This window comes from Lutjanus erythropterus, chromosome 21 (genome assembly GCF_056507025.1).
Source record: "Lutjanus erythropterus isolate fLutEry1 chromosome 21, fLutEry1.hap2, whole genome shotgun sequence".
NCBI lineage: Eukaryota > Metazoa > Chordata > Actinopteri > Lutjaniformes > Lutjanidae > Lutjanus > Lutjanus erythropterus.
The window spans coordinates 11,569,651-11,597,368 of NC_139337.1; the positions used below are offsets into that span (position 1 = coordinate 11,569,651).

At 38.7% G+C, this 27,718-nt stretch overlaps 1 protein-coding gene across 2 annotated transcripts in view; it reads right to left on the reverse strand.

The window, feature by feature from the left end:
• Positions 1–1,058: 1,058 nt before the first annotated feature.
• The window catches only part of LOC146307344 (cyclic nucleotide-gated channel beta-3-like), a 139,576-nt gene continuing 112,916 nt past the window's right edge, over positions 1,059–27,718 (reverse strand). Inside the window, exons 2-18 of one of the 2 annotated variants that reach the window (XM_084747433.1) lie at positions 15,098–15,246; positions 14,461–14,515; positions 12,432–12,582; positions 8,597–8,754; positions 7,954–8,486; positions 7,825–7,875; positions 7,656–7,742; positions 7,490–7,554; positions 6,801–6,923; positions 5,129–5,270; positions 4,656–4,815; positions 3,653–3,750; positions 3,482–3,565; positions 3,195–3,313; positions 2,443–2,595; positions 1,362–1,512; positions 1,059–1,263 (exon numbers count right to left, since the gene is read on the reverse strand). In XM_084747433.1, coding sequence (XP_084603559.1) covers positions 1,243–1,263; positions 1,362–1,512; positions 2,443–2,595; positions 3,195–3,313; positions 3,482–3,565; positions 3,653–3,750; positions 4,656–4,815; positions 5,129–5,270; positions 6,801–6,923; positions 7,490–7,554; positions 7,656–7,742; positions 7,825–7,875; positions 7,954–8,486; positions 8,597–8,754; positions 12,432–12,582; positions 14,461–14,515; positions 15,098–15,202 — 2,256 coding nt within the window. In that variant the 5' untranslated portion in view covers positions 15,203–15,246 and the 3' untranslated portion in view covers positions 1,059–1,242. Of the gene's footprint in view, positions 1,264–1,361; positions 1,513–2,442; positions 2,596–3,194; positions 3,314–3,481; positions 3,566–3,652; positions 3,751–4,655; positions 4,816–5,128; positions 5,271–6,800; positions 6,924–7,489; positions 7,555–7,655; positions 7,743–7,824; positions 7,876–7,953; positions 8,487–8,596; positions 8,755–12,431; positions 12,583–14,460; positions 14,516–15,097; positions 15,663–27,718 lie in introns of those variants that run through there. The other variant, XM_084747432.1, reaches the window with a different exon arrangement.

The following is a 27,718-nucleotide window of genomic DNA, read 5'->3' on the forward strand; positions in this document are numbered from 1 at the left end:
GCAGACATAATCAAATATTGCACAAATAGTTTTCAAATAGTTTGGAAATCTGTGATTAAATATAATTTGATGTTTTAATCTGCCTGTTGAGTTTTCAAGTTTTCTGTAGTTTGTCATGTGATACAAAGTAAATGTCATTTTAAATGTCTTTAAAATTCACGTCAGCGTGTTTTCACTTGGTTACATCTAATTTGCAGGAATGTCTTAAAGGGATACTTCGGCTTTCTGAAGAGGGGTTGTATGAAGGACTTTTCCATGTCTACAGTCAGTGTATTACTTACAGTTGATGGCAGTCGACACACCCACAGTTTGAAGAAGCAGAGAGGAAGCTAAAAAAAATTTCATTTTTAGCCACCAAAAAAAAAAAAAAAAAAAAAAATCAGTGCACACTAATAAGAATTTTTTCACCACTTTACCTTGCAATCAAACAGTCTTTTCGGACCGGAAACTACTATTATATAGCCAAATATTGCTCTCTCTCTCACTCAACCAGACTCCATTTGCAAAATCACTAATTTTATTCAGCAGGACATGGGAGTTGCTGGGATACACCTGACTTGACTGGTTAGCTTGTTTGTGTTATTGTGTGACTTCTGTGTTTTAAATGGTTAGTTCAAATTCGCAAAAGTTACACAATAACACAAACAAACTAACTATTCAAGGCGGGAGAAGACCGGCAACTCTTGTGTTCTGTGAGGTAAATATACTGATTTCGCCAGTGGAGTCTGGTTGAAGTGAGAGAGCTGTATTTAGCTTCTATAACAGCAGTTTCTTGTTGGAAAAGGCTGTCTGATGGCAAGGTAAACCGATGAAAATATAATAAATATATTATTTTTTTTTAGATGTCTATAATATGTTTTGCTGCTGACTCTGTCCACAGGGCGGTACATTGCTTAGCTTCCTTCAGCAGTACTCCTGTTGTTTCTCCAAACTCGGTGCATGTCAGCTGCCATCTACTGCATGTCAGCTGCCATCTACTGTACTGACTATCAGTATATACCTCATACAACCCCATTTCAAATAATCTGAACTATCCCTTTAACATGGACAACCCTGTTTGTCTAGTGCTCCAAGCATGTCAAACCAAATACTGGGAAATGGGAAATAACAGAAGAATTTTACACACTGTCTTAAACCAACAGGACATACACACTCTGTACAAAAGAGTAAGAGATTGACAATAAAACTGTACATTCACTCCCAAAAAGGAGTTATAAAAAATAATCTCACTATGATCCTTCCTCAGCGGCCTCCAGCAGCAGCCTGAGAGAAAGAAATACAGAATATGTTGATGTTTAGCAGTCAGTATAACTATAGTGGGTTTTATATGAACACGTTGATCTAAATGGGAGTGTTGTTACCTTCATTTTGTCAATAATTGATCTGTTTATGGTTCCACCGACAGCACGCAGCAGTTTGGGTGTTGGTGGTTTGGGTCCAAACAGAGCCAGTCCTTTCTTCTTGTCCTCTTCTGCTTTAGCTGCTGCTGGACCCTTCGCCCTCATTAGCTTCCTATTCACACAAAAACAGAGACACTGGTTAAACCTCATGAGGAAAAAATAAAACATTACGCGCACTGTAAAGCTTACTCAGCAGAGAAAAAGTGTTGATTGTTATAGTGAAGAACTTGCCGTGTGATGGCCTGAAACACCTCTGAACAGTAGGGTTATGAGTTATGATGGAGAAATGTAGCTGCATGTACATGTCAATGAACATCAGGATAGGTCTTTAAAAAAGAAACGTCAAAAACCATTTTCATTTTACATTGAAATATTGAAAATTTTCATTTTCATATTTTGTCTTAAATTAAATCAGGTTTCATTGTTTATTTTGCATTTTAAATTTCATTTTAATTTTCAAGTTTGAATTAATATTTTTTGAATATTGTCCACTGTACAGTAAGTTATGACTTTGAAAAATAGAAGTCAAATTAAAATGTCATATTAAAATGAAAATTTTAATACGGTCTAATTGGAGATTTTATTTTTTGCAAGGCATAAATATGTAGAAAATTACAATGCAATTCAGGAATTACGTTTTCATTTTCAAATTTATATAATCACTTTAATATAGTCCCCTATAGGCCTCCATACACAGCTAACAACTATCAGTAAGCGCTGATTGACAGAAAATGAATGAGTATAACTTTGATAAAATGCTGAAAACTGATGAAGTTTCACATCACATCAAATAAAAATAATAGTGATACTTTCAGTGGTTCTTGTGAAATTAAGTGAATAAAAAACAAAACCTTTTCAACAGTACTCAGCTTGTCTTCAGCTTGGCTGTATACTTTGATTTGTTTTGCACCACAGTGACTCCATGAGAGAAGAAATCATCAGTCTCCAGACAAATCAGCACAAAATCAACCTGTTTGATACCACAGTGATGTACAAAAGATAGAGTAGGTACAAATCGTTTGTCTTCAGGTGTCTGACTCACCTGCCCTTCCTGGCCAACACTTTCTGAGACTCTGGGTAGTGGACCAGGATGTCAAACAGGTCTTTCTTCTCCAGGACAAAGAGGTTAGCGAAGCCATAGGCTTTGACATTAGCTGTCCGTCTGTTTCCTCCATCTTTGGATGACTGTAACAGACTGAGATGAAATAAACACGTGTTATGTGCATGTAACACACTGGAAAGGCTACACTAAATGGAACAGGACCTCAGTTAGTATAATTGAAGAAAAGAGATCAGGAGTGCTATGAAAGCATTCATAGATGACCACATGACAACTGTAGCAACTGATTTAATTTGAAAATTTCAGACGAAGGAGTATCATTTATCTATGCATTAGGTTTCAATCTAACTTATTTATATACTTAATTACACCATTCAAACACCTAACCATGTCTGAAGTTTCTTTTCCAGCACCTCTATGCTAACAAACAAAAAGTCTTTATATAGTTATAGTCTTCTGGTGATTAACACAGCTTATCATATCAAATTACTTTGGGAAAAATTCTTAAAATAAATGGCAAAAGTTCATAAAACATTCATATGGTTATGAAGTAGTTTTCACATGCTAAATTATCTTGTTATCTCAAGAAATATGTCTTACGTTCTCTGATAAATAAACCTGTTATGAAGAGAAAAACAAGCTTTGTTATCTCAAGATAACAACATTAAAAAATTTTTAGCAAGCACAACTGTCCTCTGCATCCATATCTATTCAAAGTGTGAATTTGATCTTACCTGATTTCTCCAAACACACAGCCGGCCTTCAGCGTGACAAACACAATGCTGTTGTCAGGTCCTCCCACCACCTGCACCGCTCCACTTTTAATGATGTACATCTCTTTACCGATGTCACCCTGCAGGGAGTGCAAAAACAAATACGGTACAGATTGTAACACACAGAAAAACAAACTGCAGATTTTTACATGAAGGTTTTCATTGTCGGGTTTTGAGTGATGACACAGATTCAAATGTAGTTCACATTTAAAATCCAGGATAATAGTGACAATATGACAATCACTCACCTTCTTCACGACAAAGTCTCCAGGTAAATAGATAATAGACTTGAGCCTCAGCAACATATCCACTAACATCTGCTGGTCACAGCCCTGTGGGGAAAAAAAGTTTTTATTTGACTTAATGGCCAAGCTGCATTTGTCTGTTTAACTGGGTGGTGTGGCGTCTTGAAAAGGCACCTTGAAAAGATCAATCTTCTGAAAGGTTGCCAGGTTGATGTCAACAGCGATGGCGGTTCTCATCACCAGAGGCATCTTATCCAGCAGCTCAGACTCATCTGAAAGCATCACGATGAAACAACAAAAAGTTTTAAAACTATTTTATTCTTTAAGAATACAGGACGGACTGAGTGGCCTCCTCCTTTGTGCTCCAATAACAGTTGAACAATCTTGATTACATTTCTGGCACAGCCTCGGTCAACTTTCTCCTGTCATGTTTCCTGTAGTTAGATATGCTATGGGCTAGGTTCATCTATGTTGGAAAGAAAAAAAAATCTTTTGAAGATGGTGAAAAGATGTTGCTGGGGAACCTGTAAAACTTACGTAGAGTTACATTTTAAGTACGCTAATATTAGCTAAACTCTCAATAACTAGCTTTTTAACAATTGCTGTAGATTAATCCCTTTTGCTAATATTAGCTATCAGATAATGAGCTAGCTAACCCTTCCAAAGTCCCGCCCCTTATCGCTCTTTCCTCCAGTGACAGTTGAGCAAGCTTGGTGCCCAGGAGAACCTCAGTCAACTTTCTCCTTTCCTGTTTCTTGCACTTCGATATGCTACATGCTAGGCTCATCTACTGTGTAAAGAAAAACAATTTCTAAGGGTGAAAAAAAAAAGTGACATACCCACATCTTAAGTTAGTTAATGTTAGCAAAATGTTTGCTAACTAGCTAGCTCATGATTGATATAGATTAGCTAGCTAGTTAGCTAGCATTTTGCAAACATAAGCTAACTTAAGATGTGACCCTATACAGTATGTCACTTTTTTTGTCCCCCAGCAACGTCCTCTGACCATCTTCAAAATTTGGTTTTATTTTCGACATAGCACAAGTGTAGCACACAGCACATCTAAGCACTGGAAACAGGAAAGGAGACAGGTTCCAAAAGAGGCTGGACATAGAAAGGGTTGATTAAAGGCTGTCTAACTTTCTGTAAAAACTGAACTGAGCAATGTCTTACTGACCCAGCATGCCCTGAGCATCCCAGGTGTAGGTGTACCAAGTGCGGACACGGTTCTGCACCAAAGAGGGGATGCGGTTGGTCACCATGTAGTCCACGGTGTTGTCCATGGAAGAGCGGAAGTACGTCTGTCCTGCTGTGGCTGCTCCAATGACGTCCCTCATCTAAGGTTAATTGAGAATAAATACACGAACTGAGGAAAACTTTGGTTAAATTGAAGAGTTACTCCTATTAGTTAGAAAGATTCAGTGACTCTTCATTGGTAAAATGCTTCATATAACATATTTAACAAGCTTTTTGACAGTCAAGACTCCACAGGGAACCAGTTAGATACAGCAACAGTAGAAATGACAAATTATGGGGTGTTAGTGAAGCTAGAATGGTTCACTACATCAGAGAGATGCTAATTTCTACCAGGTGAACTGATCATGCTAGAACTTTGACTCATGCTACAGGCAGAAAGTATCTCTGTGTTACCTGTCCAATCAAACTGGAGAACACAAAGACGCCCACGAAAAAGTTAGTCATCTGAAAGCCAATCTCAAAGACGGTATGGGGTTCGTTAAGACCCCCAATGTTGATCAGACTGCGGACAGCAAAGTAGTAACAACGCAGGTACCTGTAGAGAGGGTGGGGCATTAGAGGGGCTGTCACAAACTGTACTACGTGTAGTTTTTTGGGCCTGTTTTTTTGGACAGATGTACAGTTAGAATAAGCCTGTGCGTGCATGTGTTTAGGATGGAGTACGGTGGGCTTTGAATCATTGTTAGTTCCTTTTTCAAGTTTGATTCCCTTGATGTCTTGCTGCAAACATAAAAAAAAAAAGCTACAACTGCAAAATGAAAGACAGAAAAACTATATGACACACATGGCATGGTTTTATTTGAAAAAAAAAGCCATATATGCCACCAAACACAGGTTGACGAAACCATCTTAAAAATTGAAAAAACAGAGAAAGAAAAAAAAAATAATAAGGAAAAAAAATATATATATTGCAAATAAACTACCTGTGCAAGAATGATGGACATAAAGAATGCCCCAAAAAGGTAGTTTGTCATCTGAAAGATCTGTCCGAACATGGTGTCTGGAAACGGCAACTCAGCGATCATCAGCAGGGACTTCTCCGCATAGAAGAAGCAGCTGAGGTAACTGCGGCGGCAGCAAAGATGGAACATACAATAGACTTTCAATGTGGGATTGTTGTTGGATTTCTGAAGCATGAAGAAAACTGTAAATCAATGCAGGGTCGGAGCAGCAAGCATTACAGTGAAAAGCTCTTTGTTTAATATATTTATTTTAGATTTGTCTTCACATTTTGCATTTTGTATGGTCATGTGTGACAACTTATCACGAGGTTTATAAACAATTATAAGCAGTGGACATAATATATTTTAAGTACAGAATTCTCAGTGCTTTATACCTCTGTAACCAGTTATAAAGATACATATATAACTGCTAATGCATCATAACAGATTATAAATTCTAAGTTTCTGAAAACATCAAGAATACGCTATAGCATGACTTTGTAAGTTTTAAATAATGGGAACAGTTATTAGCGACTGTATGTTTATGAGGCATTATTCCATTTCAGACAGAACTGTTATGATACATTAGGACAGTTCTCTATGTGTTTTTATAACTGGCTATGTCCACTACTTATAATGCTATAAACTTTGTTAATAGATGTCACGTATGACTATAAGCAGTTATATAGTTTGCTAAAGCCTCATAAATGCATTATAATGTCTTATGAATGTGCTAATAATGTATTATTAACGTGACCATCAGGGAAAGTGTTACTAAACTCATCACTACAAATATGACTGACTGGGATGGACCAACTTACTTCAGGCAGTACCATTACAACTGTACCATTTACTAATAATGTCATTATACTGTGTTTCCATTGATATGTCAACATTAGTCCAGCACATCTTCTTGAGGAGATTTTAATGACACAAGATTTTATTTTGAGATGAATTTGACAATTAGAATGTGGTAACCTATTAGTAGTGGTAATAATTACAGATACTTACAGTAGGTTTACTTCAGGTCAGATCTAATTTTATAAGTGTGTGATATGGAGAAAACACAAATCAGGATGACATTCGCTCCAACACTAGAAGGAAATGAAAGGTTCTGTACTTACGCACTGCCATTACCGGAGTAGACCCATTTAGTTTTCCCGATGCCCTGGTAGTCTGAGGCTACGTAGTAGAAGCAGGCGTTGATGTGGAGCATGAAGAGAAGGTAGCCGATTGTCCGAATGACTCTGACAGAAAAGTGAAGAAGTGAGTTAAATTCTGTATTGAGCGAGACGTAACAAGTCGGAAAACAAAGTAGACGACATAAGAAGACAAAAATTATGATATTACAACGAAAAAGACATAAGACAAAAAAGAAATATGAAGTGAAAAAGGATGTAAAAGAAGGAACAAGACGAAAATGACATATACTGATGTGACAAGACAGGAAAGACGTAACAAGACAAAAACTATGTAAAATAATGCAACAAGACATGAAAGATGTAAAAAGACGAAAAAGATGTCAATAAGAAGAGACAGAAAAGAAGACTTGACCGTGGACAAGAAGTGGCTTCAGTTAGTTTTGCACAGAAACAGCCAGTAGAAATGTCCTTCAGAAGTCAACTTTTTAATTTTACACTTTGAGTATATTTCAGAGCCTGTACTTTTTCACTTTTACTTGAGTAAGAAAGTTCATTCAGTTCATCTACTTTTCCTTATTTTATGCAAGAATCCATATTTCTACTTGAGTAAAGGTGAGTTCCTGTCTTGTTTTGACCTGACTAACCTTGAGTGTTCCCATTAATTGACTCACCTCCAGATGTAAGCCTTGGCCATGATGCTTTCAAGCCGATCGCTGAACTCAAAAAATGCTTCTGCCTTGAGAAGAAGCACGAAAATGTCACTGAGGTAAACTAACATTTGTATGTTTTTGATCATGAGTTGGTTCCACAATGAAGACAGCATGCGAGTAAACTCACCTTCAGCAGACGGTTGGCTCTGAAAATGGATTTGAATCCAAACTGGAAATACAGCAAGTCAAACGGGAAGAGAGACATCATGTCCATCTGATGAGGAGAGAGAGATGTGTGAGGTCATTGGGATGAGTTCATCTAAATGTTCGAGGTTCAGAGAATTCAAGTTACATACCTTGAATCTCTCTGTGTCTCTGTAGTTCTTCTTCGTCATCACTCTGTCTTTCTGAAAGGACGAAAGTAACATTTCACATCATTTTGTTCCATCATAAATCCAGGTTATTCTCAGTTATCGCAGACTTACTATGATGTCTCCTCCTTTGACAAACTGTTTGCGGGGCTGGAAGAGGACAGAGTCTGCGAGGTAGATGAAGTCGGCCAGTAGGTCCATGGCGAACCAATAGGGGATGGCGCTCTCTGTGTGGTATGGGAAGCACAGACGGGCGGTGATGAACCAGGTGTTGTAGTTGAAGGCCAGAGTGACCACGCTCAACCAGGCGATGTAGCGACGGTCTGTGAAAGGGTCTATGGTGATCCCCAGCACGGAGTCCATCTGGTCCTCGATTGGCTTCAGCGCCATGTCCAGCGAGGACCAGGCAGCTTCTTTTAACTTGGTCTTTATTCCCCTCTTCCTCTCCTCCTCTTTTTGCTTTTCTAAATCCTCTGCTTTCTTCTTCTCCTCATCCTCTTTCTTCTTCTGGTCGGCCTCCTTCTTTTTCTGCTCCTGCTCCTCTTTCTTCTTCTTGTCAGCCTCCTCCTTCTTTATCCGCTCCTCCTCTGCCAGCCTTTGCCTCTCCGCGATGACTTTAGGGTAGACGTCTTTGGGCAACAGAGGTGCTGAAAAGACAAAATCATTTCCCGATAAGAGCACCAATGATGACAAGAATCACTCATAACTCAGCTGAAGTGCAGCTCTAACTGAAGAATAATTCAGTGTTTGTACTCACTGACAGGAGGGGTGATCTCTGGGGATGAAGCGTACACGTCAGTCGCTTTGTCTTTGTAGAGCTGCAGCCTCTCTCTCATCAGTTTGACGATGGCTCTGAGTTGCTCGTCTGAGTACTTGTTGATAACGATGGGTGGAGGCGGAGGAGGCGCCTCTTGTCTGAAGATGAAAAATACAGTCAGAAATATTCACAAATATCAGACAGTTTACTAGAACTTCTGCATTTTCTGAAAAAAAAAAAAAATCTGGGAAAAATTCCTTGATACTATTCAAGTGTTTATGAAATATATGCATGAATGTATGTTAGCAATTAGGGTAAATTGGTCAATTTTTGAGGCACTGAATGCAACACTTGTTACGTAGTGGCTATAACAAATATTTAATGTGTACAGCAACAGGTACCTTACAGAGGAGTGTGGGGGGATAGGCAAGAGGAAAACAAATGAGACAAGGAAGATTTTGATGAAGTTGAAATGTTAAGAAAAAAGTCAAATTGAAGAGAATGAAGTTGAAAATTAAGTTGAAATAAATTTAAGAATATTTTTTTTCTCAGCATTTTGGCCTCAAAGGCAAGGTCATTTTTCTTGACCTCATTTCTTGACATTTCGGCGTTATTTCTGTACATTTTGTCTTCTTTTTGACATTTCAACTTTTTTCTTGACTTTTTGACTTTCTCTCATTTCCCTCCCTCATGAACCCACAGACAATAATTACCAGAATCAGTTCCCATCATATCTTTTGTGCTTTAGCATCTTTCATCTTTGTTTTCTGAATGGCAACTTTACTGCTATGGCTCACTCTCACTGCTCTCATGGCATTTTTTGGCCAGAGCAGGCAGCCGATCCAGTAAAATTTATTAACACCCACTTCACACTACATGCTCAGCACCAAATAACACACAGAGTTAACTACTGGCATTAGCTGGTAAACATGGCGTAGCATTTAGCAGCTAAGGAACCAGATGTTTTCCTCAGGAGTTTAGTATATGTCAGACATAATATTGCAAAGTTACCAGAAACACATCTTTAACAAATGCTAATGTTTTCTGCTATCAAGTGGTTCAAATGATCAGATATTGAATGCTTAAACCGAAATGTAAAAATACTTTAAAACCTACAAGTATGGATGCAAAGCTAGACTAGTGACAGGGACTGGAATTTGTGCATTGTTTTTCCAACCAGCTAACCAAGCCAGCCACCCACGCACACTGCTTTAACTGATGATCACTTTAAACAAAAGACTTCTTTTATAAGGCCACAGGAACTGTTTTCATTCCTGACTTAGCATAGAAATTGTGATTTGCAATGTCAAATAAAGACACATGCAGTGTGAAATGACATTTTAAGTGGAAAGGCTCAGCTGACAACTTCAGTCTGAGCAGGACAGTGAGAGGAAGAGGACGTCTGTGTTCATGTCGCCCCCTAGTGGACACAGTCCAGCAAGACATCTGACTGACAGGAGGAGCCAGGAAGAGACTCAATCACCACTGAGCAACAAATGCCACTCATTGACCCAAGACAACAAAATATTCTTATAATAGTTTACCACAAACCAACGTGAAACAAGTTTCATCCTCACAGTGGGACTAAGTATGCCGATGTCCTTCACAGATTAGCGTTTCATATCAGTTTGCAATACAAAGTGAAATAAAGTCACTTTGGAAGCTTCTAAAGCTGAGTGAGATGCCTCTTTCTTTTGTCCAGAACTGCAGCGGACTCGAGCCTCTGGTTGCAGTGAGTCACAGTACTGATAAGAAGCCTCCACAGACTGAATCTACCCTGAAGGCTGCAGCTTTTTATCCCGCTTCACGAAGAGGAGAGACACATTTTTATCTTACAAAATATAACACAGACACAGGCTGCTCATTACTTTTGGGGTTTCTTCGAGGTGTTGGGTTCACTGTATGATCAGTAGTTTGTGATGCTGTTGAACTTTACTGTGTTATACTGACAGATGACAAAAGAAGGAAACAGAGACAACCGTTCATCAGCACCACAAACTACCATCCTGTAAAAAGATCAAACAGGTGAATCAACAGCTCTCTACAACAGTTTGAACAAAAACTGGACATTTTAACCTTCATGATGGGATGATTTATCACAGGACCGTTGAATTAGCCTGCATTTGCTTTAACTAGGCAGACCTAATAAACTAGCAAGTGAGTGTATAAAGTACACTAAGGAAAAAAACTTTTTCACAGCAGCTATTTTGATATGAAATAGCAGGGTAAACACAAGTGATCACCAATGATACTAATTAACAAACAGTCAGTGTGTTCCTGTTGTGCATGTTGGCTCAAATGAAACAGGACCTTAATTACTATCATTGGTAACACCTGTGTTTACACTGCTATTTTTTTTATCAGTATGGCAGCAGTGAAAAAAAAATATTTTTGATAAATAGAACACACCTACACACCCAGAAAAATGAGGACAAACTTTAGAATTGAAAATGTGAATGAATAGAGGAGTTGTTTTCAAAAAGTCATGTTTTACAATCCAGATCAAGCAGATCCTGCATGTTAAAATTTACTTTTCAAAAATTTAAGGGTATGACTCAGATACCCCAAAATAAGATTCAGTTTCATAACATATACAAGCAGCCATCTAAAAAAAATCAATATCGGTTTGGGTGTATGCTATATTTAGAATATTTTCACTACTTTGTCTAGCTGTCAGACAACTCTCTCCAAAACAACCAAACTTCTTTAACACAACCAGTAATTTTACCTCAAAGAACACAAGAGTTGCTGGTCTACGGCTGCCTCAATCTGTTAGTTTGTTTTAGACGGTCAGTTCAGATTCACCAAAGTCACACATTAACACAAACAAACTAACTGATCAAAGCAGGGGTGGATAAGCAACCAGTGGCATACCGTGGGGTTTCAGTCAGGGCCTTCAGTAATGAACTGAAGCAGAGCCCTGACAGCGAGAAACTTCTGTGATCCATGAGAGAATCTTTGGTTGCTTTGCAAAGTGCAATATTTGGCTATATAACAGCAATTTCCCACCAGAAAACAACTGCCTAACAGCAAGGTAAAGCGGTGAAAATATGCTAAATATAAAGTGAATTCCCCCGGTGTGGGGTCAATAAAGTTTATCTTATCTTATTACATAAATTTGTGTCAAAATGGCTGAACCTGGTGAGTGCATGAGATCACAACATAACAGGCTGGTAATCAGCTCATACCAGCCGAACCCTGCTGTGGAGTAAATTAGCATTACCTGTGAACTCTGGACACCCACAGGCTATTTATTCCACATGTCAACATGTCTCCTCATTTGTAAAAGTATCATGTGCTTATAACTGCGAGGATCAGCTGGCTCCATCTTTACCTGTCGCCTTCATGGTTTTTATTGCCAGGCCAGAAGCGGCCCTGGTGAGCTTCTTAAAACTAAAAAGCTGAAAAGCTTTTAATCCACTTTCAGGTCGTCCCCCTGTTAATATGCATGTTGCACCAGGGGATAAAGATTTCACATGCCGCGTTCATCTCTCAGGGCTTTCTCTGTCTCTCTCTGCCACCTTGCCAAGGACTCTGATTAATTAGTGTTCACTGGGTGATTAATCTGATACTGGTTTGTGGTGTAAGTGTCTTGGCAGGCGTGTGTTTTGGTAAGCTAAAGTGGAGTTTGGACGCTGGGCAGACACTCTAGGGATAAATACACTATATCTACTCCCTTTCTGCTTATGTCATGCTTTCAGTGCATCGTCCCTAATTAAATATCTGGAAACAAATCTGGGAGGAAAAAAACACTTTGAGGTGCACGATGAAGGTGTGCTTATGTCCGTGGAATTAGAACAGTTGGAAACTATATAAACTACCAAGAGAGTCTCACCCCTCAGGTCCGGCTTGATCAGGGTTAGCTGGAGCTGCTGGAGCTGCTGGAGCTGCTGGAGCAGGGGCAGGGGCTGGTGCTGGTGCTGGCGCCGCTGCTGGTGCTGGTTCTGGAGCTGGAGCAGGGGCCGGGGCTGGAGCCGGTGGTGATTCTGAGAAATGAGAGCAATCACTGCTAAATTTTATCTCCTTCAGACCTGATTTTTGCTGTACATTTTACTCTAGTCTCTGCTGGTGAATCATCCAACCTCAGCTCACACAAAATGCTGCTGCTGAGCTTCAAACACAACCTAAGAGAGCAACCACATCACACGAATACAACTTAAGATAGAATTAAATAAGATTAAAGTATTGTATTTATCATTTTATCCCTAATTTTATCTGTTACATCCTGAATTTCATTTAATTCATTTTACCAAATTTCATTCATTACTTTCTTTGACTTTCTTTGTTCCAGTCTAAAGCACATTTTAACTTTTTTTTGAAAATTGCTTTACAAATAATGTCATTATTGTTATTATTGTTGTCTGTGGGTGTCTGTAAACAATATTCTGAAGAGTACGGTCTAGATCTGCTCTATATGAGACGTACCCTGAGATCACTTCTGTTTAAATTTGTTGGTTGAGGCATCTGACAGTTACTTAAAGTGCTTTATTTAGTTTCTAAGGCTGGGTTGCACCAACAACTGTTGATTAGATAGATTGATAGATAGATTCAGTTTAAACCTCTCTTTAAACCTCAGTTTAGATTTAAGTTAAAATTTGAACCAGTATTAACTTACACTTGAGTAAGTTTAACTTTTAAAGTAGCTGTCTTTTTGTGGGGGAAAAATAATAAAGTTTCTCATAGAAAGTTAACAGATAAACTCAAATTGAATTTTATGATGCATCATTTCTTTCTTTCACTCCAGTTGATAATTCAGCCAACACGTTTTTCTCAGAGGAGGACAAAGTAGAGCTTCTCTGCTGAGCCAAGAAGGCTAACTAACTTTTTAGCTAGCTAGCAAACAATAAAATGTTTTGTTAAGGAACTAAAAGTTCTTTAGCTCCTTCTATAATACTTAAGAAGTACTAACAACAATCAAGTTTATTTTTTAATAATTTATTTTAATTTGAGTAAGCAACTATCTCCCTATTAATGAAATTCTAGTTCACTCACTAAACTAGGATTTATGAAACTGAGATTAGTTTTTAATTTTGCAACAGAGATCTAGATCTAGTTTTGCTAAACTGTAATTAGAACTAAACTTAGATTAATTTAATCTTTGCAGGTACAACCCAGAGGTTAAAGTTCATTGAAAAACAATGTCGACTAAAAGACACTAAGTTGACACAACTATAAATTATATCAGTTCACTGTTTGAAACCACAGTTCAAGAATACATCTGTACAGCACTGGTTAAATAAAATACTGACATATACTGCAGAAGAAAAAGACGCAAAGTGAGATTCATAGGGTCACATTTGTTTGTGGCGTCAAATTCAGCACGTGTTATAGTTAGAGGATTGTTTAGTACTTCAGCTGCATCTCTCTGGTTTTCACAGAGTATTGGGAATAGGGGATCTAGATGGATGACTCACCCATTGTGCTTAAAACCTCAAATTACTGCAGGACAGGTGTCTGAACTGAGAGCAACACAATCAACAAGCCACTGAAACTCAATTTATCGTATAGAGCTCAGAGAGCAGGGAGCAGCAGTTGACCAGAGCTGAACTTTTTATATTAATAAGCTGCCAAAAGTCAATTATGTGCCTCTTTGTTGACGTAATAATCTGATTTTCTTCTTGATCAATACCTCTGTTTACAAGTGCACAAAAACGTGATTGTAGCCATTTAAAGCTCCACGAGAAAGTTACAACATATTCCTGAGCTGTCCCAGTCTTTTCACTATCTGCCGGGGATGCAGTCTTAAACACTGGGTGTGGTGCAAGACAGGGAAAGCACAGTCCATCTGACACAAAGCAAAACAGAAGTGGACATCCAATAATTTCATTTGTAAATTTCAGCCTCTCAATTGAGCGATGACTTACCCTGCGGTTTGTCCACTTTCTCAGCCTCATTCTCCTTATCGGCTGGCTTCTCCTCCTACACCACAAATCAACATTTTCCACAAAGTCAGATGCTCGGCTTCATTAGTCAAACCACGGCCATTAGAGAGACATTTTAATTTACAGAGCATTTTTAAAGAATAGTGAATTCAGCATTTGACAAATGACTCCCCTGCCTGAGAGACTCTTTTAAAAAATAAGCTGTGTTTGAGATGAATAGAATTCAAAAGTGCCCGTTGGGTAATGAGCGATTTCAGCGTGGCCCGTGTAATGAAACAATTTCATTTGATTCTTTGTTGGCAGCAGTACAGAGCAAATTGAATGGATGGAGGAGCAGATAAGAAGCCACTGCTGTGATCTTAGCAGAAACAAATGGAACCAAACTTGCGGTATTACAGCCTGGATGCAATATCTCTTTTTTTTTTTTTGTGGTCATGCTTGATTTCAGCTTTGGCTGCTTCTGCTGTTACTGGCACATGCTGAACAATATGAAAGCTATTGAAACCTTGTAAGAGCATCAGAGAAGAAGTCAGTACCCTTTGACTAGATACGAATTGCAGCATCTTACAGTCTTTGTTTACTCACTGAACACTGTTTTCTACCTCCAAACATGTCTTACCTTGGCTGGAGCTGGAGCTGGAGCTGGAGTTGGGTCCGCTGCAGTGGTCCTTGAAGTTGCTGGTGGCTGCGGGCCACTGAGGAGGCCCTTCAACTTGCCAAACATTTTCACAAACCTAAAGGTGCATCTGCTTTCCTGTCTGCGTGTGACTATATGGAGAATGTACTGATTACTAAGGAGCTGAAAGCCCCCCCTACTATTACTGCTTTTAGCACGACTAATACTCTGACACGGAGAACAGCCCCCAGTACCAGTGGCACTTAAGCCCATCACCATCTCATCTAAGATCCCAATAGGCTTATAGGTAACCACTAAAGCAGGGTTGTGACACTCCAGGCCCGCCTATACAGTATATATGTGTGCAGAGAACAGACTGACTTCATTAATCACTGCTCGTAGAGTCAATGAAACGCTTTTCCTCACCATGTTGTGACCACTGCTCTTGTTGACTGCACTATACCACATACAGTGTAAATGTATCTAAACATGAGATATACACTTGATCCTACTTATACTGACAAAATGATCTTTGTGCCTTTAAGGTGACATAATGTGGTATAAAGAGGAAAGTAAGGAGTAAAATTTAAGATCCCACTTGTTAAAATGTAAAGATCTTAAACAGTGGTGAAAGAAATATTCAGATCTTTTACTTGTTTAAAAGTACTGATACCACAGTGTATTTAATACTATGTACTTTTCCAAGGAATAATTAAAATGCATTACTTGTAACATTAAAATATTAAAAAGTACTTTAGATGCAGAATGTTCTATTTCAGAATAACATTTATTTTCTTTGTTGAGTATATTCTGTATAATTAATCTAAATCTGCAAAGTAACTAGTAACTTAAGTTATCAGATACATGTAGTATAGTAAGCAGTTCAATATATGAGATGTAGTGGAGTAGAAGTGTAAAGGTTTATGGGTTTGTTTGTTTTTTTACTTCAGTGCAGCTGTTGCTTTCTTGGAGTCAGCATCTACTGGCCATCAGATGAACTGCATCTTATGGGATTTCAGCTCTGACTTCAACATCCAGCAGTTGTGGTTGCTGAATCACCAGTTTTACCATGTTTTGAACTCCACACTTTGGCTTTAGGCCTAAAGAATATGCTTTGCTGAAATAAGCAGTAGTTGTCATGGTACAGTTGAGTGGTACTGGTCTGAGAATTATGAAAAACAGTGTGTGAGAGCACAATCTATCCAGCTCAACTGAAGAAAACTGAACATGAAAACTGCTTTTTGTTGCTTTTTGTCATGCATTATGTGCTGTAAAATTCTGCACTTGGTGTCAAAACAGCAGATTGGTCAGTTATAGTGAAATTAAACAGCAAAAATAAGTTTTCAAAAATGTATTTTTGAAAAAGGTTTCTGAAGAGTTTTCTTATATTTCATGTTTTTCATTAAAACATAAGTTTTTATGTTAAATATAGTTAAATAAATATAGCTTCATTAAGGTTCATTAGCAAGGCCTTCTATAAATTTAATTTGAATTATGGCGGGACCATCAATCACAGAGCTCTTAGAGTTTCTTACCTCGTAACTAGCAAAGAAGAGATCTGTTAGGACAGGCATGTTTATTTTCTTTCTGTGGCTGATTTTTCCACTACTGATCAATTGTAAGAGTGTTGGAAAGACTCATCTTCCCTTAGGAGCAGTGGGATTTTATGGTAAAACACCTCAGTTGATGAGGTTCCCCACTGTGTGAAACCAGCAAGACCTGTGTACTTGTGCACATACATGTCGGTCTACTACCTGGCCGCAAAAGGTAAAAACCAAGATCAACATCAAGATGTTGCTCTATAGTGACACCAGTAAAAAAAGACTCTGCCCAGTAGCTTTAAAGGGCCAAAGTTCAGGAGTTGGTGGTATCTAGTGGTGAGCTTGCAGACTGTAAACAATTTGCATCATACTCCCCTTCCAAGCAAGCAGGAGAGCCCACAGAGGCCACGAAACTTGCGAAAAATGTGAAAGGCCATATCAAGAGGCAGTGTTTGTTTGTCTGTTCTGGGCTACTGTTGGTGCAGCATGGAAGAGGTTCTGTTGTAAATTGTTCATTTTAAATTGTTCATTCTATGGTAACAAAAACATAACGATTCTTATTTTCAGGTGATTATACACTAATGAAAACTTACTTATGAATATTATATCTTCTGACAATAAATCCCCCTAAATCTTACACACCTGGCGATTTAAGTCTTTGCTGAACAAAATCTTAAGTTTTCATATATGTTTTATCTTTGTAGTTGCCTTCTAGCTCCTATGAGTAAATCACAGTATCATGAATTCATTAAGCTGACTACATAATCAGCATGATACACATAGGGGGAAACTATAAGCTTGGCTCTTTTTGCTCATAAATCTCTCTCCATTGTCATTTTCATTATCTTTGCATATTTCCCTGTTTTCATTTAGCCCTTATCTCAGCAAGACACTCATACGCTCGCTTGTCGTTAAGAATAAAATTACACCACTATCGCCCACCCACTCGGCCCATATTCTGCTGTTCCATTCCTCTTGTCACACTGGGGAACGACCAACGAAATGCCACAGTGATGCAGACGGGGCTTGACTCAGCCGTGGGCTTCGTGTAATGTATCTCAGAGCGTTCTCAAGGACCATTGACTTGTCTGGGCCAGAAGAGAGAAGAGGAGGGGATGAGTGGAGGAGGAAGCAGGCAGGCGAGTGCCGATGCACTTTTTCGAGCCTCTCCATCTTTCCGCTGTCCAGTGATGCAGAGAGATAGGTCATTAGATCCTCTCCATCTCTTCCATTAATCTAATTAAGCCTTGGGGGCTGAGTCCAGCCCCTGACACTGCTGCAAAAGAGCTCGATACATATTAAAAAAAGAGCAAAGAGTTGTTTACGCACTGTGCACTCAGGGGAAAGCGAAGAAAATCCTTCAGTGTACTTGTTTTGTCATCCAGAGATGATACATGAGTCATGCAAAACAGAAAAAAACTGTTTAAAATTAGACAAATGACTGCAATTGCAATATAATATCAGATCGAACCCTGATCTTTCACCTCCTCACAAACCTTCACCACACGGCCCTGACCCCAGCATCTAGGCAACAAATCAGTTTCACCTGCCACTCAGCAGCACAACAACAATAGACCCTGACAGGGGAACAGCTCAAGGTAAATTTATAGCACAAAGTGGAGGAGGCTGAATTCTCCGGTGGCCAGTGACATATGACTCACCGCTCTAATTGGTGTAATACAGAGCTGCTCTCAACCAGGGGTCCAGAAATTATAAGAAGGCCTAACCAAGGGAGGCCAGTTCATAGAGTAATCATAGTGGCAAATGCCACAAATGATTACCACTTTAACAATGTCATAAAAATCAAGCACTGCTGTTACTATGTGAGGAGCCTCCGTTCAGCGAGGAGAAGCAGGAGGGAAAATGGCAGTGATTTGTTCCAAGAAAAGGGCTGTTTGAAGGACTATTTCAGTTTACTGAAAAGGAAATAGTTCTTGAAATCAATGGGCCTAAACAAGGTCCAGAATACTTAAAGAAAAGGCGCTTCGACTCATGAGTTTGAATGTATATTTATTTTTGACTGAAACATTAGCTTTAGTTTGCCTGAAAGATTAAACAGGTCATGATCGAGCCGGCGGTGCCTCATATACACAGAAATGGGGACGGCTCCAGTTCCAAAAATGAAATTTAATTTAATTCACTCTATGTATCAGTAAATTCTTATATTTTAGCTGGATTGTACCAACTAGAATTATTTTTTAAACCTGATTAAATCATGGTTTAACTTTCAATTATGCTGCACAAAACATTAAAACTAGCTTAAAATTAAAATTAAAAACCTCAGTCTAGCTCTAAACCTAGATTAAACTTTGTTGTACCAAAACTTTAAACTGCCTATTTAAATGGCTGCCATTTTGAGGTGGACTGAGTAAAATGATTCTCTACTGAGCCATCATGAGTAGGCTAACCTGGCTAGCTACTTTTTTTTTTTTTTTTTTAGCTTGCTAGCAAACAATATAACTTTTTAAAAAGCTGATTAGCCAGCTAACAAATAATGCAACACTGAAGGAATACAGAGCAGGAGAAAGCCCTCCAGGCCCAGACAGCACTTGAATTTAACATAGTGAAATGGTTTTAAGCCTGAAACCAAGCCAACCAACTACAAGATGAATTGTGACCATAAAGCATTTGATTTGGAACAGAACAAGACTGGAAAATGGAAAAAGGCAAATATACAGACTGTGTAGGATCTACTTATCCCAAGCCCCCAGAAGATCACTGCTGAGCTCTATAGGTTTATAGTTTGTTTTAAGTATTTTATAACACATTTCATAACACTTTACTCTTAAGCTGTGAGTGAGTTTTGAATGCAGAAAACGTAGCTTCCTACAATGAACAACAAGGTCCTACATGAATACAATATAAGGTTGTATTGTAGTCTAAGTTTAGGTCATTTCACATGATGGGTTTCTGTATTTATGTTTCAAAAGTTAAAATACTCTATTAACTCTAATTCACTGCATTGGATGTGAAAATATTCTGGTTGTGCTCTTGTTTCTCTGTGCTGCTTCTTTGATGTCTGAACTACCTCTTGCCCCAGTGATAGTTTCACATCTAGCCTTATTTTGACCAACCAAACAGAGGCGGTGATTTCTGGAACAGCAGACAGACGAACCAAGACAATTTTGATGAGTTTTATTTTGTTTCTGTCGAGTCTGAAGGGAGATGACAATGCTAGCTAGGTTGCTAATGTTGCTACCGGTTATCTAAAACACTGTGATGACTATCAAGAAAGTAAATACTCTGAACAGTATGTACCAAGATAACTGTGAAAAGTTAACCTGAGGATAAAAAAAAAAATCATTAAGTTTATAGGCGAAGATAACGTTATAGCACTGACAGGAAGTAAACAGACATACATAGTACAAAGAAACTAACTAGCAATCCTGTCAAACCATTCATGTGTAAACAGACATTAGAAATAAAATGCATGTATTTGCTGTAATCTATAAAAACAGCAGGAAAGCTGAGATATTGCACATTTGTTGAATTGCGGTGGCCCTGTACGAGTAGAGTGGTTGGGAATAAATTTGTACAAGAGAATACAAAGGTGCAATTGTAGACGTCTGTTCTGTAACTATAACAGTGAGAACTGCAGTGCTGAGAGTCACACAGATCTCAGACAGTCAGAGTCAGTGTTCAGTCCTCATATGGCTCTTGGGTAGAAGCAGCGTTTGAGTCTGTTTGTCCACAATTTGACAGACCTGAAGTGTCTACCAGAGGACAGCGGGTCAAACAGATGGTCTTTCAGCATGTTGGATGCTCTACTGAGGCAGTGAGAGCTGAATAAACCATCCAAAGAAGGCAGTGAGCATCCGATGATCTCCTTCAGTACTGATGACCCTCTGAAGGGCTCTCCTGCCTGCTGCTGGGCAGCTGGCACGCCTTAAGTCATGGACATTTATTGTAGGAAAATATTTAAAGCGGCTATAATGGCTAATTTTTTTTTTTATAACAAAGTTTCCAGTGACAGTGTGACAATGTAACAGGGGTCACATATAGTGATGATATCACCCACATCTGCAGTGCCGTTTGTCTTTATTGAGCTTTGCAGCAAGATTCAGCTCATTGTTTAGCCCACAACTCTACTGTTTAGATTCACTCTCTTCGCTATCACAGTGTCATTTTCAGTAGCAGCAAGCAGCTGTTTTCAGAAAAAAAGTTCTAAAAACCAATGTACACTCTTAAAACTGTTAGCGACCAGCTGGTGAGCAAACAGGAGCATTTAGCTGCTAAAGAAACAGATATTTCTGTCAGGAGTTGGAGGAGACCAAAAACAGAGCAAAAAGAAGACTGAATATTAGACTTACATTCGCCAGGTGACCAGAAACATCACTCCAAGTGAATGCTTATATTTGTTTTGGGTTTGAAGGATGTCTAAATAGGCACTTTACCATATCAAGTTAAAAAGTGAGGATATGACAGTGTTATCACAAATTATTTCTGCGGCCTCCAAAAAACTGTAATTGCAGTTTTATGAAAGATAATTTAAAGGGGCTTTAAAAAACTGATTTGCCTGCTGCTGAAAACACTGCTGAAGCTGCAAAACCAAAACAACTAAACAACTAAAATGCTTCATAGATCAGAGTGGAAAGGCAGGGTCATATTATATGTAGCCATTTGATTTTTTTTTCTTTTTTTAAATAAAAACATCAATTAGACCAGCTTTGAAGTGTTGAAATGTAAATATATGAAAATTAAAACCACTGTAGACTACAGGCAAAGTAAAAATCTTCTATTTAAATATGCATCACACACATATCTGTGTGGTAATTACAGTATAATACAGTCATTTCAAGATCAACAGTGAAGGACAAAACCCATGACACTGACCTGTCCAAGCAGCTTCTGAAATCTGGCTGGACTCAAAATAACGGGACTTTTCTAACCAAGAGATATATTTGGAATGAGGATGGAGCTGAGTTGTAAGCTGTTAAACATAATACACTATATTCACCTTTTTCAACGCCGCTGGACACGTATTAAACCGTAAACCTCCAAGCAGGTCCACGAGAATTAAAGTAATAATCCTTGAAATCCTTGTAGGGGGTGTTTTGGCAATGCTGTTGCTAAGCATTCTGGTATTTTGTGGTATTTTTGATATTTTGCTTTCCTGCTGAGAAAGTTTGGCTTTCATAGGTGTAAGTGTTAATCTTTTTAGCCACGATTGGCCCTCACTGCTCAAGCTAGATACCAAGTTCTTCTCTATTACATGATGCTATATCGCCATTTACCACATAACCCTCTTAAAAATGCATGCTTGTCCACCACAAGTTTGTAGTTGCAGTGGTTTACGCCTTATATTTGATAAGGAAGTACCATATATTTCTGCACAATATGGCACATGATACCTTTAAGTCACTTCACAGTCTGTATGTCTTAATGTACCATAGCTTCAAGAAAAAGTCTCTAATTCTACTCTGGTGGTGTGCTTTTGGGGAAATACTCTGCTGTCTTTACTGTATAATCTGCCAATGTGCGAAGTGTTTGATCACACAAATTTAAATCAAAATATGTCAGTGTTTAGTGTAGCTTGGGAATAGTACTAAAGTTTACTTCAAAGAGAATATCTGAAAAGTTAAAAAGGGCTGAGTGTTGGTGCCATGTGAGGTCTCAGTCCTGGATGTCGAGTCCTGCATTTCTGTCTGCTACCAAATGGGGGCAGAGCATCCCTTCTTATCGCTTCCCTCCTCTCCTCTCCAATACAAGACGAAACTATATTCATTAGAATTAGCCAGATGTTGCTGGCAATTACTCTGAGCTCCAAGAAAGTGAAAAAGAGTAGACACCAGTGTGACTTATGAGCATTTTAAAGTCAGCAACATCTGGTGCCACTACAGAACTTGTCCCAAGAAAATAAAAAGAGCCACTAATCCAAGAGAATTAATACTTAACATCTGATTCTGAGGCATTTTTTTGGCCAGTGACTGTGGCTGTTTATACTCAGGGTGTCAAAGTCTTGGTTTGAAGAAAGATTTTTAAGTGAGTGATGATGAATTGAACAGGCTCAACAGAGTAACAAAATTTCCACTTTAATGCTTCTTTAACATTAAAAACATTTGTTTTTAACCACTGATCATTAATCAGATGTTGTTGATATGTTCTTTATATCGTAAAAGTGTCCATTCGTGTTTTATGATTACAAATTAGTGAATGAATTTCTTTGTATTCTTGGAGAGCTTCATATTTTTTGTCTCATGTCAAAAATCACTTAAAATTCCTGGATAGTTGAACGGAAAACAAAAATATTAATCATGAAGGTTTGGTCTAATATCTTAAAAGCTGGGCTGCAAAGGGATAAAGTTTTAATCCCGACTGAATCACGGCTTAACTTTAAATAATGTTGCACCAAACTTCTAAACTCCAATTTAAAGTGTGATTCAGTATTAACTTTAAACTTACACTTGAGAAGATTCAACTTTCAAAATGGCTGATTTTTAGACATTGATCAAGCAAAATTCCTCAAATAAAGTTAGGAGACTACGATTTGGCCTACAAATTTTTCTCAAAGGAAGAGAAATAGGTCTACAGCTCCTCTGCTAAGCCATCATGAGTAGGCTAACTAACTTTTCAGCTAGTGTGTGTAACATTTTGTTAACATTTTATACAGCTAACAAGCAATGACATACTTTTTAGATAGCTATAAATGCAACATGTTAACTTCATAGCTAGCTAGCAAACAATGCCATATTTTGCCATATTTAGCTGAAAGTTTTCCCTCTTTTTATACTCACTACACCCTGACTGCCCCGTTATGTTTATTTATTTGTATATTTTTATTTGTGAAACCCAGCATCTCCATATTCATTAGACCATACATTTTAAATCTGTGTTTACTCATTTTAAACTTAGTTTTGCTAAACTCTGATTAGAACTAATCTTCAATTAATTGGTGCAACCCAGTTAAAGTGTGTTTCGGCTGCTAAGTAACAGCTTGAGGAGGGTGAGATGAGGTAAGAAGCGAGGCCATGGTTGTGTTTTTATTGGAGAACTCCACAGTCAGACACATTTGATTCCCTGACATTCCCATTGTTTCACTCTTTCCATTTCATCTCTTCCCAAGGTTGCAGAGTGCTGGTTTATTGGCTTTTACTGAAGATGTGTGTTAGAGTGTGTGTGTGTGTGTGTGTGTGTGTGTGTGTGTGTGTGTGTGTGTGTGTGTGTGTTTGTGTTTTGAGCATGTGCTTCTCAGTGAGCATGACAAGCCTCAGTGTGTGTGGGTTTTCAGTGTGTATTTTAGTGCGGCAGGTGCGCAGCAGAGAGCCACAGAGCACTGAGGTGTGTCATTGAGAGGGCCTGTGGGGCTTAATGCCTGGCCGCTCGGTGTGCACATTAATCTGAATGAAGGCACAAAGTGACAGGCCTGTGATTTAGACTGCCCATTAAAGCTTACAGTCACATGTTTCCCACAGTCACAACAGTGGGGCTTCGGGCTGCGGAGGATCCGCCAGCAGCTCAGGTGCTTTGGGCTGCCCACTGAGCACGAGGGGCTGGATGGACAGGTGGCTGATAAGCAGGGATACGCTAACACTTAGCATTTCACTTCAGGACTCCAGATCTGCTGCGTGATGCTAAACATCTCCTGTGGCTGCAGTTATTCATATCTACAGCATGTCAACTTTATTTTTTTTTCTTTGTCTCTTTATACTGCTCATATGTGCATTGTGGCCTGATCCAGATCACACTGCAGGCTGCTGGCTGATAAAAGTTGACAAAGGCAAATGAGGATGCTTTTGGATTGATCTACCACTTTGCAAGGTAGACAAGCCTAAAATACAAAATATTGAACATTTGGCGAAAGGAAAGGAAAGGAAACGAAAAGAAGACAAAACAAAGACGAAGGGGGAAAGGAAAGAAAAAGGGAGGACAGAAGGAAACGAAAGAAAAGGGGAGAGATGGATGGGAGGGAGGACAAGAGGGAGGAAGACTAAAGGGAGGGGAAGAAAGCAAAAGGGAAGGAGCAAGTGAAGGAAAAAAAAAGAAAAAAATTGAAGCAGGGAGGAAGGGAGGATTAGAAGAAAAAGAAGAAGGACGCAAGGAAGGAAAGAAGGATGGAAGCAGAGGCCAGAGAGGTATATGGTGGAGAAAGGGAGGGTGGGCAAGGGGAAAGAAGGAAAGGAAAGGAATGGCAAAGGAAGGGATGGAATGGAAGCAAGGAAAGGAGTGAAGAGAAGAAGAAAGAAGAAAGAAGAAAGAAAGAAAGAAAAAGAATGAATGAATGGACAGATCCACTCATCATCACAGGGCTGAATGGAAGAGCGATGGCCAGTCAAATAGATCTTTGCTGTCTGCAAGATGACAAGTGGATGCTCTCCCTTTGACATGGTGATCATTTCTCATGAATGTTAACAGCCCAATTTCCTTTTTCTCTTTTTTATGTCGGTGTCTGACACACCCCGTGGCACCAATCAAATCCTACATGACAAGGCTGTCAGCTGGCGTTAAGCTACAGGTCTGCTCATCATCGCACTTTGAGCCTGACAAAGGTCAACTGTTGCTGAAAAATATTACTGTCTGGGTCAACACTCCCTGAATTAGTTACACTGACTGAGGCAGATACGATGAGATGAAACTTTAATGATCCGTGTGGGGAAGTGGACATTACAGCAGCAGACAGCTGGAGGATAGAGATGGAAAACAGATTTATATTCTCTGTTTGCTCTCTGTAATATATTACAGAGGCAGTACGGAGATCTGGAGCATTAAACCAAGTTACAGTAACTAGAATCAAAAGCATAGAAAAACACTTTGGAAAGATAGTGTATCTACTGACATAAACTTGTGAAAGATCTTAAAAGAGAATGTTAAATCTGTGGCCTTTTTTTTTTTTTTTTTTAAGTCAGCTATATCATAGATAATAGATTAATTCAGAAAAAGGTTTAGCAGTAAAGATCTGCTTCACTAAACACATCTGTAGAGATTTTCATTTCAGTTTGTTACAGTCACAGTCACGCTAGTGTTTATAACCTGAAAATTTGGACCAAAATCAAATCATTTCAGTAGAATTGCAATGATCAGTGGATTCATCCACTGAGGAAAACTTAAATACTGAACTTCTGGTTTGAGTTTACTTAAAAAACACAAATTTGAGCGGGCAGATTTTACTGGAGTATACAGTAAGAGGATATCTGTGTAAAATCCAAACCTTGCCTTTAAAATACCAGAGTTACAAACTGGGAAACAAACTGATCGAGGCGATGGTAGACCAGCAACCCTCATGAGGTACAATTACTGTTTTTGTCAATGGAGACTAGTGGCTTTGATCTTATAGTTATTTCTGGTTAAGCAAAATCTTACTCTTTAACAACACGGTCTATCTGTAGGAATCCTTTCCATGATGTTGTCAGACACTTACAATAACAGGCCAACCCTGTCAAATAAGCACTTTCATTGGACAGATGTCATGGGTGCAGCTGCCCTCAAAGGACTGCATTGTAGTCCATTTCACAGCTGTCGGAGGAGGAATTCTACTGCACCAATTCCAAAAGTTTTTGTATTAGACCTTTAGACCCCAAAATATGTAAAAATAAAGCCAAGGCTTTTTGTAACTGACATTTATCAACACCCTGGGCACTCTTGTTTTATAATTTTGTGCAATTTTTGAGTTTGAGCTCCAAGAACATTTGATTTCTTTGTGGAATATCCCCCAAGTGCACTTCTTCATTTACACATAAAGTAGATTTTTTAGATTTTTTGTAATTCTGAGCTTTTTTGATAAGGTTAGTTACAACAGTGCAGTTTTGTTCTCCCTGGAACAAGTTGCCTTTGATTTTTAATGAATTATACAAAATAAATCGAAACTTTCTTTTACATTTTCCTCTTGGTCCTACAATTTCAATACAAAAAAATGCCTAAAAGCATCGCTGCAATGAAATCAGGCATTTTATGCCACAACAATCCCAAAAAAGGCCCACAAAATGCTGGAGGGACTGAGTAGCTGTGCTGCACCACTATGATATAATCCTGCTCTTCAAATGAGAAGCAAAGCAATGGACCTTTTACCTTCATATACATTTAGTCATTAACAAAATTAGCCACAGCCTTTGAAGGTCAATGCATGGAAAAGCCATTCTTTCCTCATTTAGTAAAGCTTGCTCCAGGATCCTGCATTGTACACGCTGGCCCACTGTCATGGCTAACTGGAACTTCACCTGTGTCGTGCTCTAAGGTGGCGCTGTCAGTGTTGGGAGCTGTGCTGTGAGGATATTTAGGCACACTGGCCAGAGTAGCAACTGCAGGTCAGTGGGCCCCAGAAGACTTTTCAGACATTTTTCTGAGAGCCGCAAACACTCTGACATGACTCTTTGTTTTAACAACATCTGATCTACAAGGTCCAATAAAAATTCAGTCAGGAAGTCACCCTGCACAGACTGCCTCTACGTTCGAGCACAAAACATTGTTGCCTGAGGAAACCTGAAAGACTTTATGGGCGTACAGTCTGTGAACAGCTTTCATTGGAATGACTGTAACACAACCTTTGAACATGGTGTCCATTTCTCTTTTCTCCTCTATCATACAGTCACAGTCACTACATCACAAAGCTTACAGCAAAACCTCATCCTTTCATTAGGACATGTTTCCAGTCTGACTACGCATCCACACTGATTATTTGACGTTTCACAGCTTTTGTTTTTAAAACTGGTTTTAAGTGGGACTTCAATAATTTTTTCTTGATGGTGTAATATCCAATATTCAGGCTCCCTAGATGCAACTAGAGTTTGTGTCAGTTTGATCAGAGTTTCGAGAGTCTCTGTTGGAAACTACAGCCAAAATTGCAGCTGCCAGGTCACAATATATCTCGTATTACAGCTAAACAGTACACTAAAATATGTTCCTGAAAACATATTAAGAGAGAAATTCCATAATTGATCAGCACTGCTTAGTTTCACAGTTTGATCTGAGTTTTGTGACTGCGTGTGTCCAGATCACACTTTTTCCCCAATTCTTTTGAGATACGAAGCATGTATTTGTTGTGGTTTGAGATGCTGGTGGTCTACTGTGAAGAAGAAATAGATATTGCATACAGCACCTTTAAATGCAGTTTCGAATTAACTTATGTATATGTGATTAATTATCAAAATGT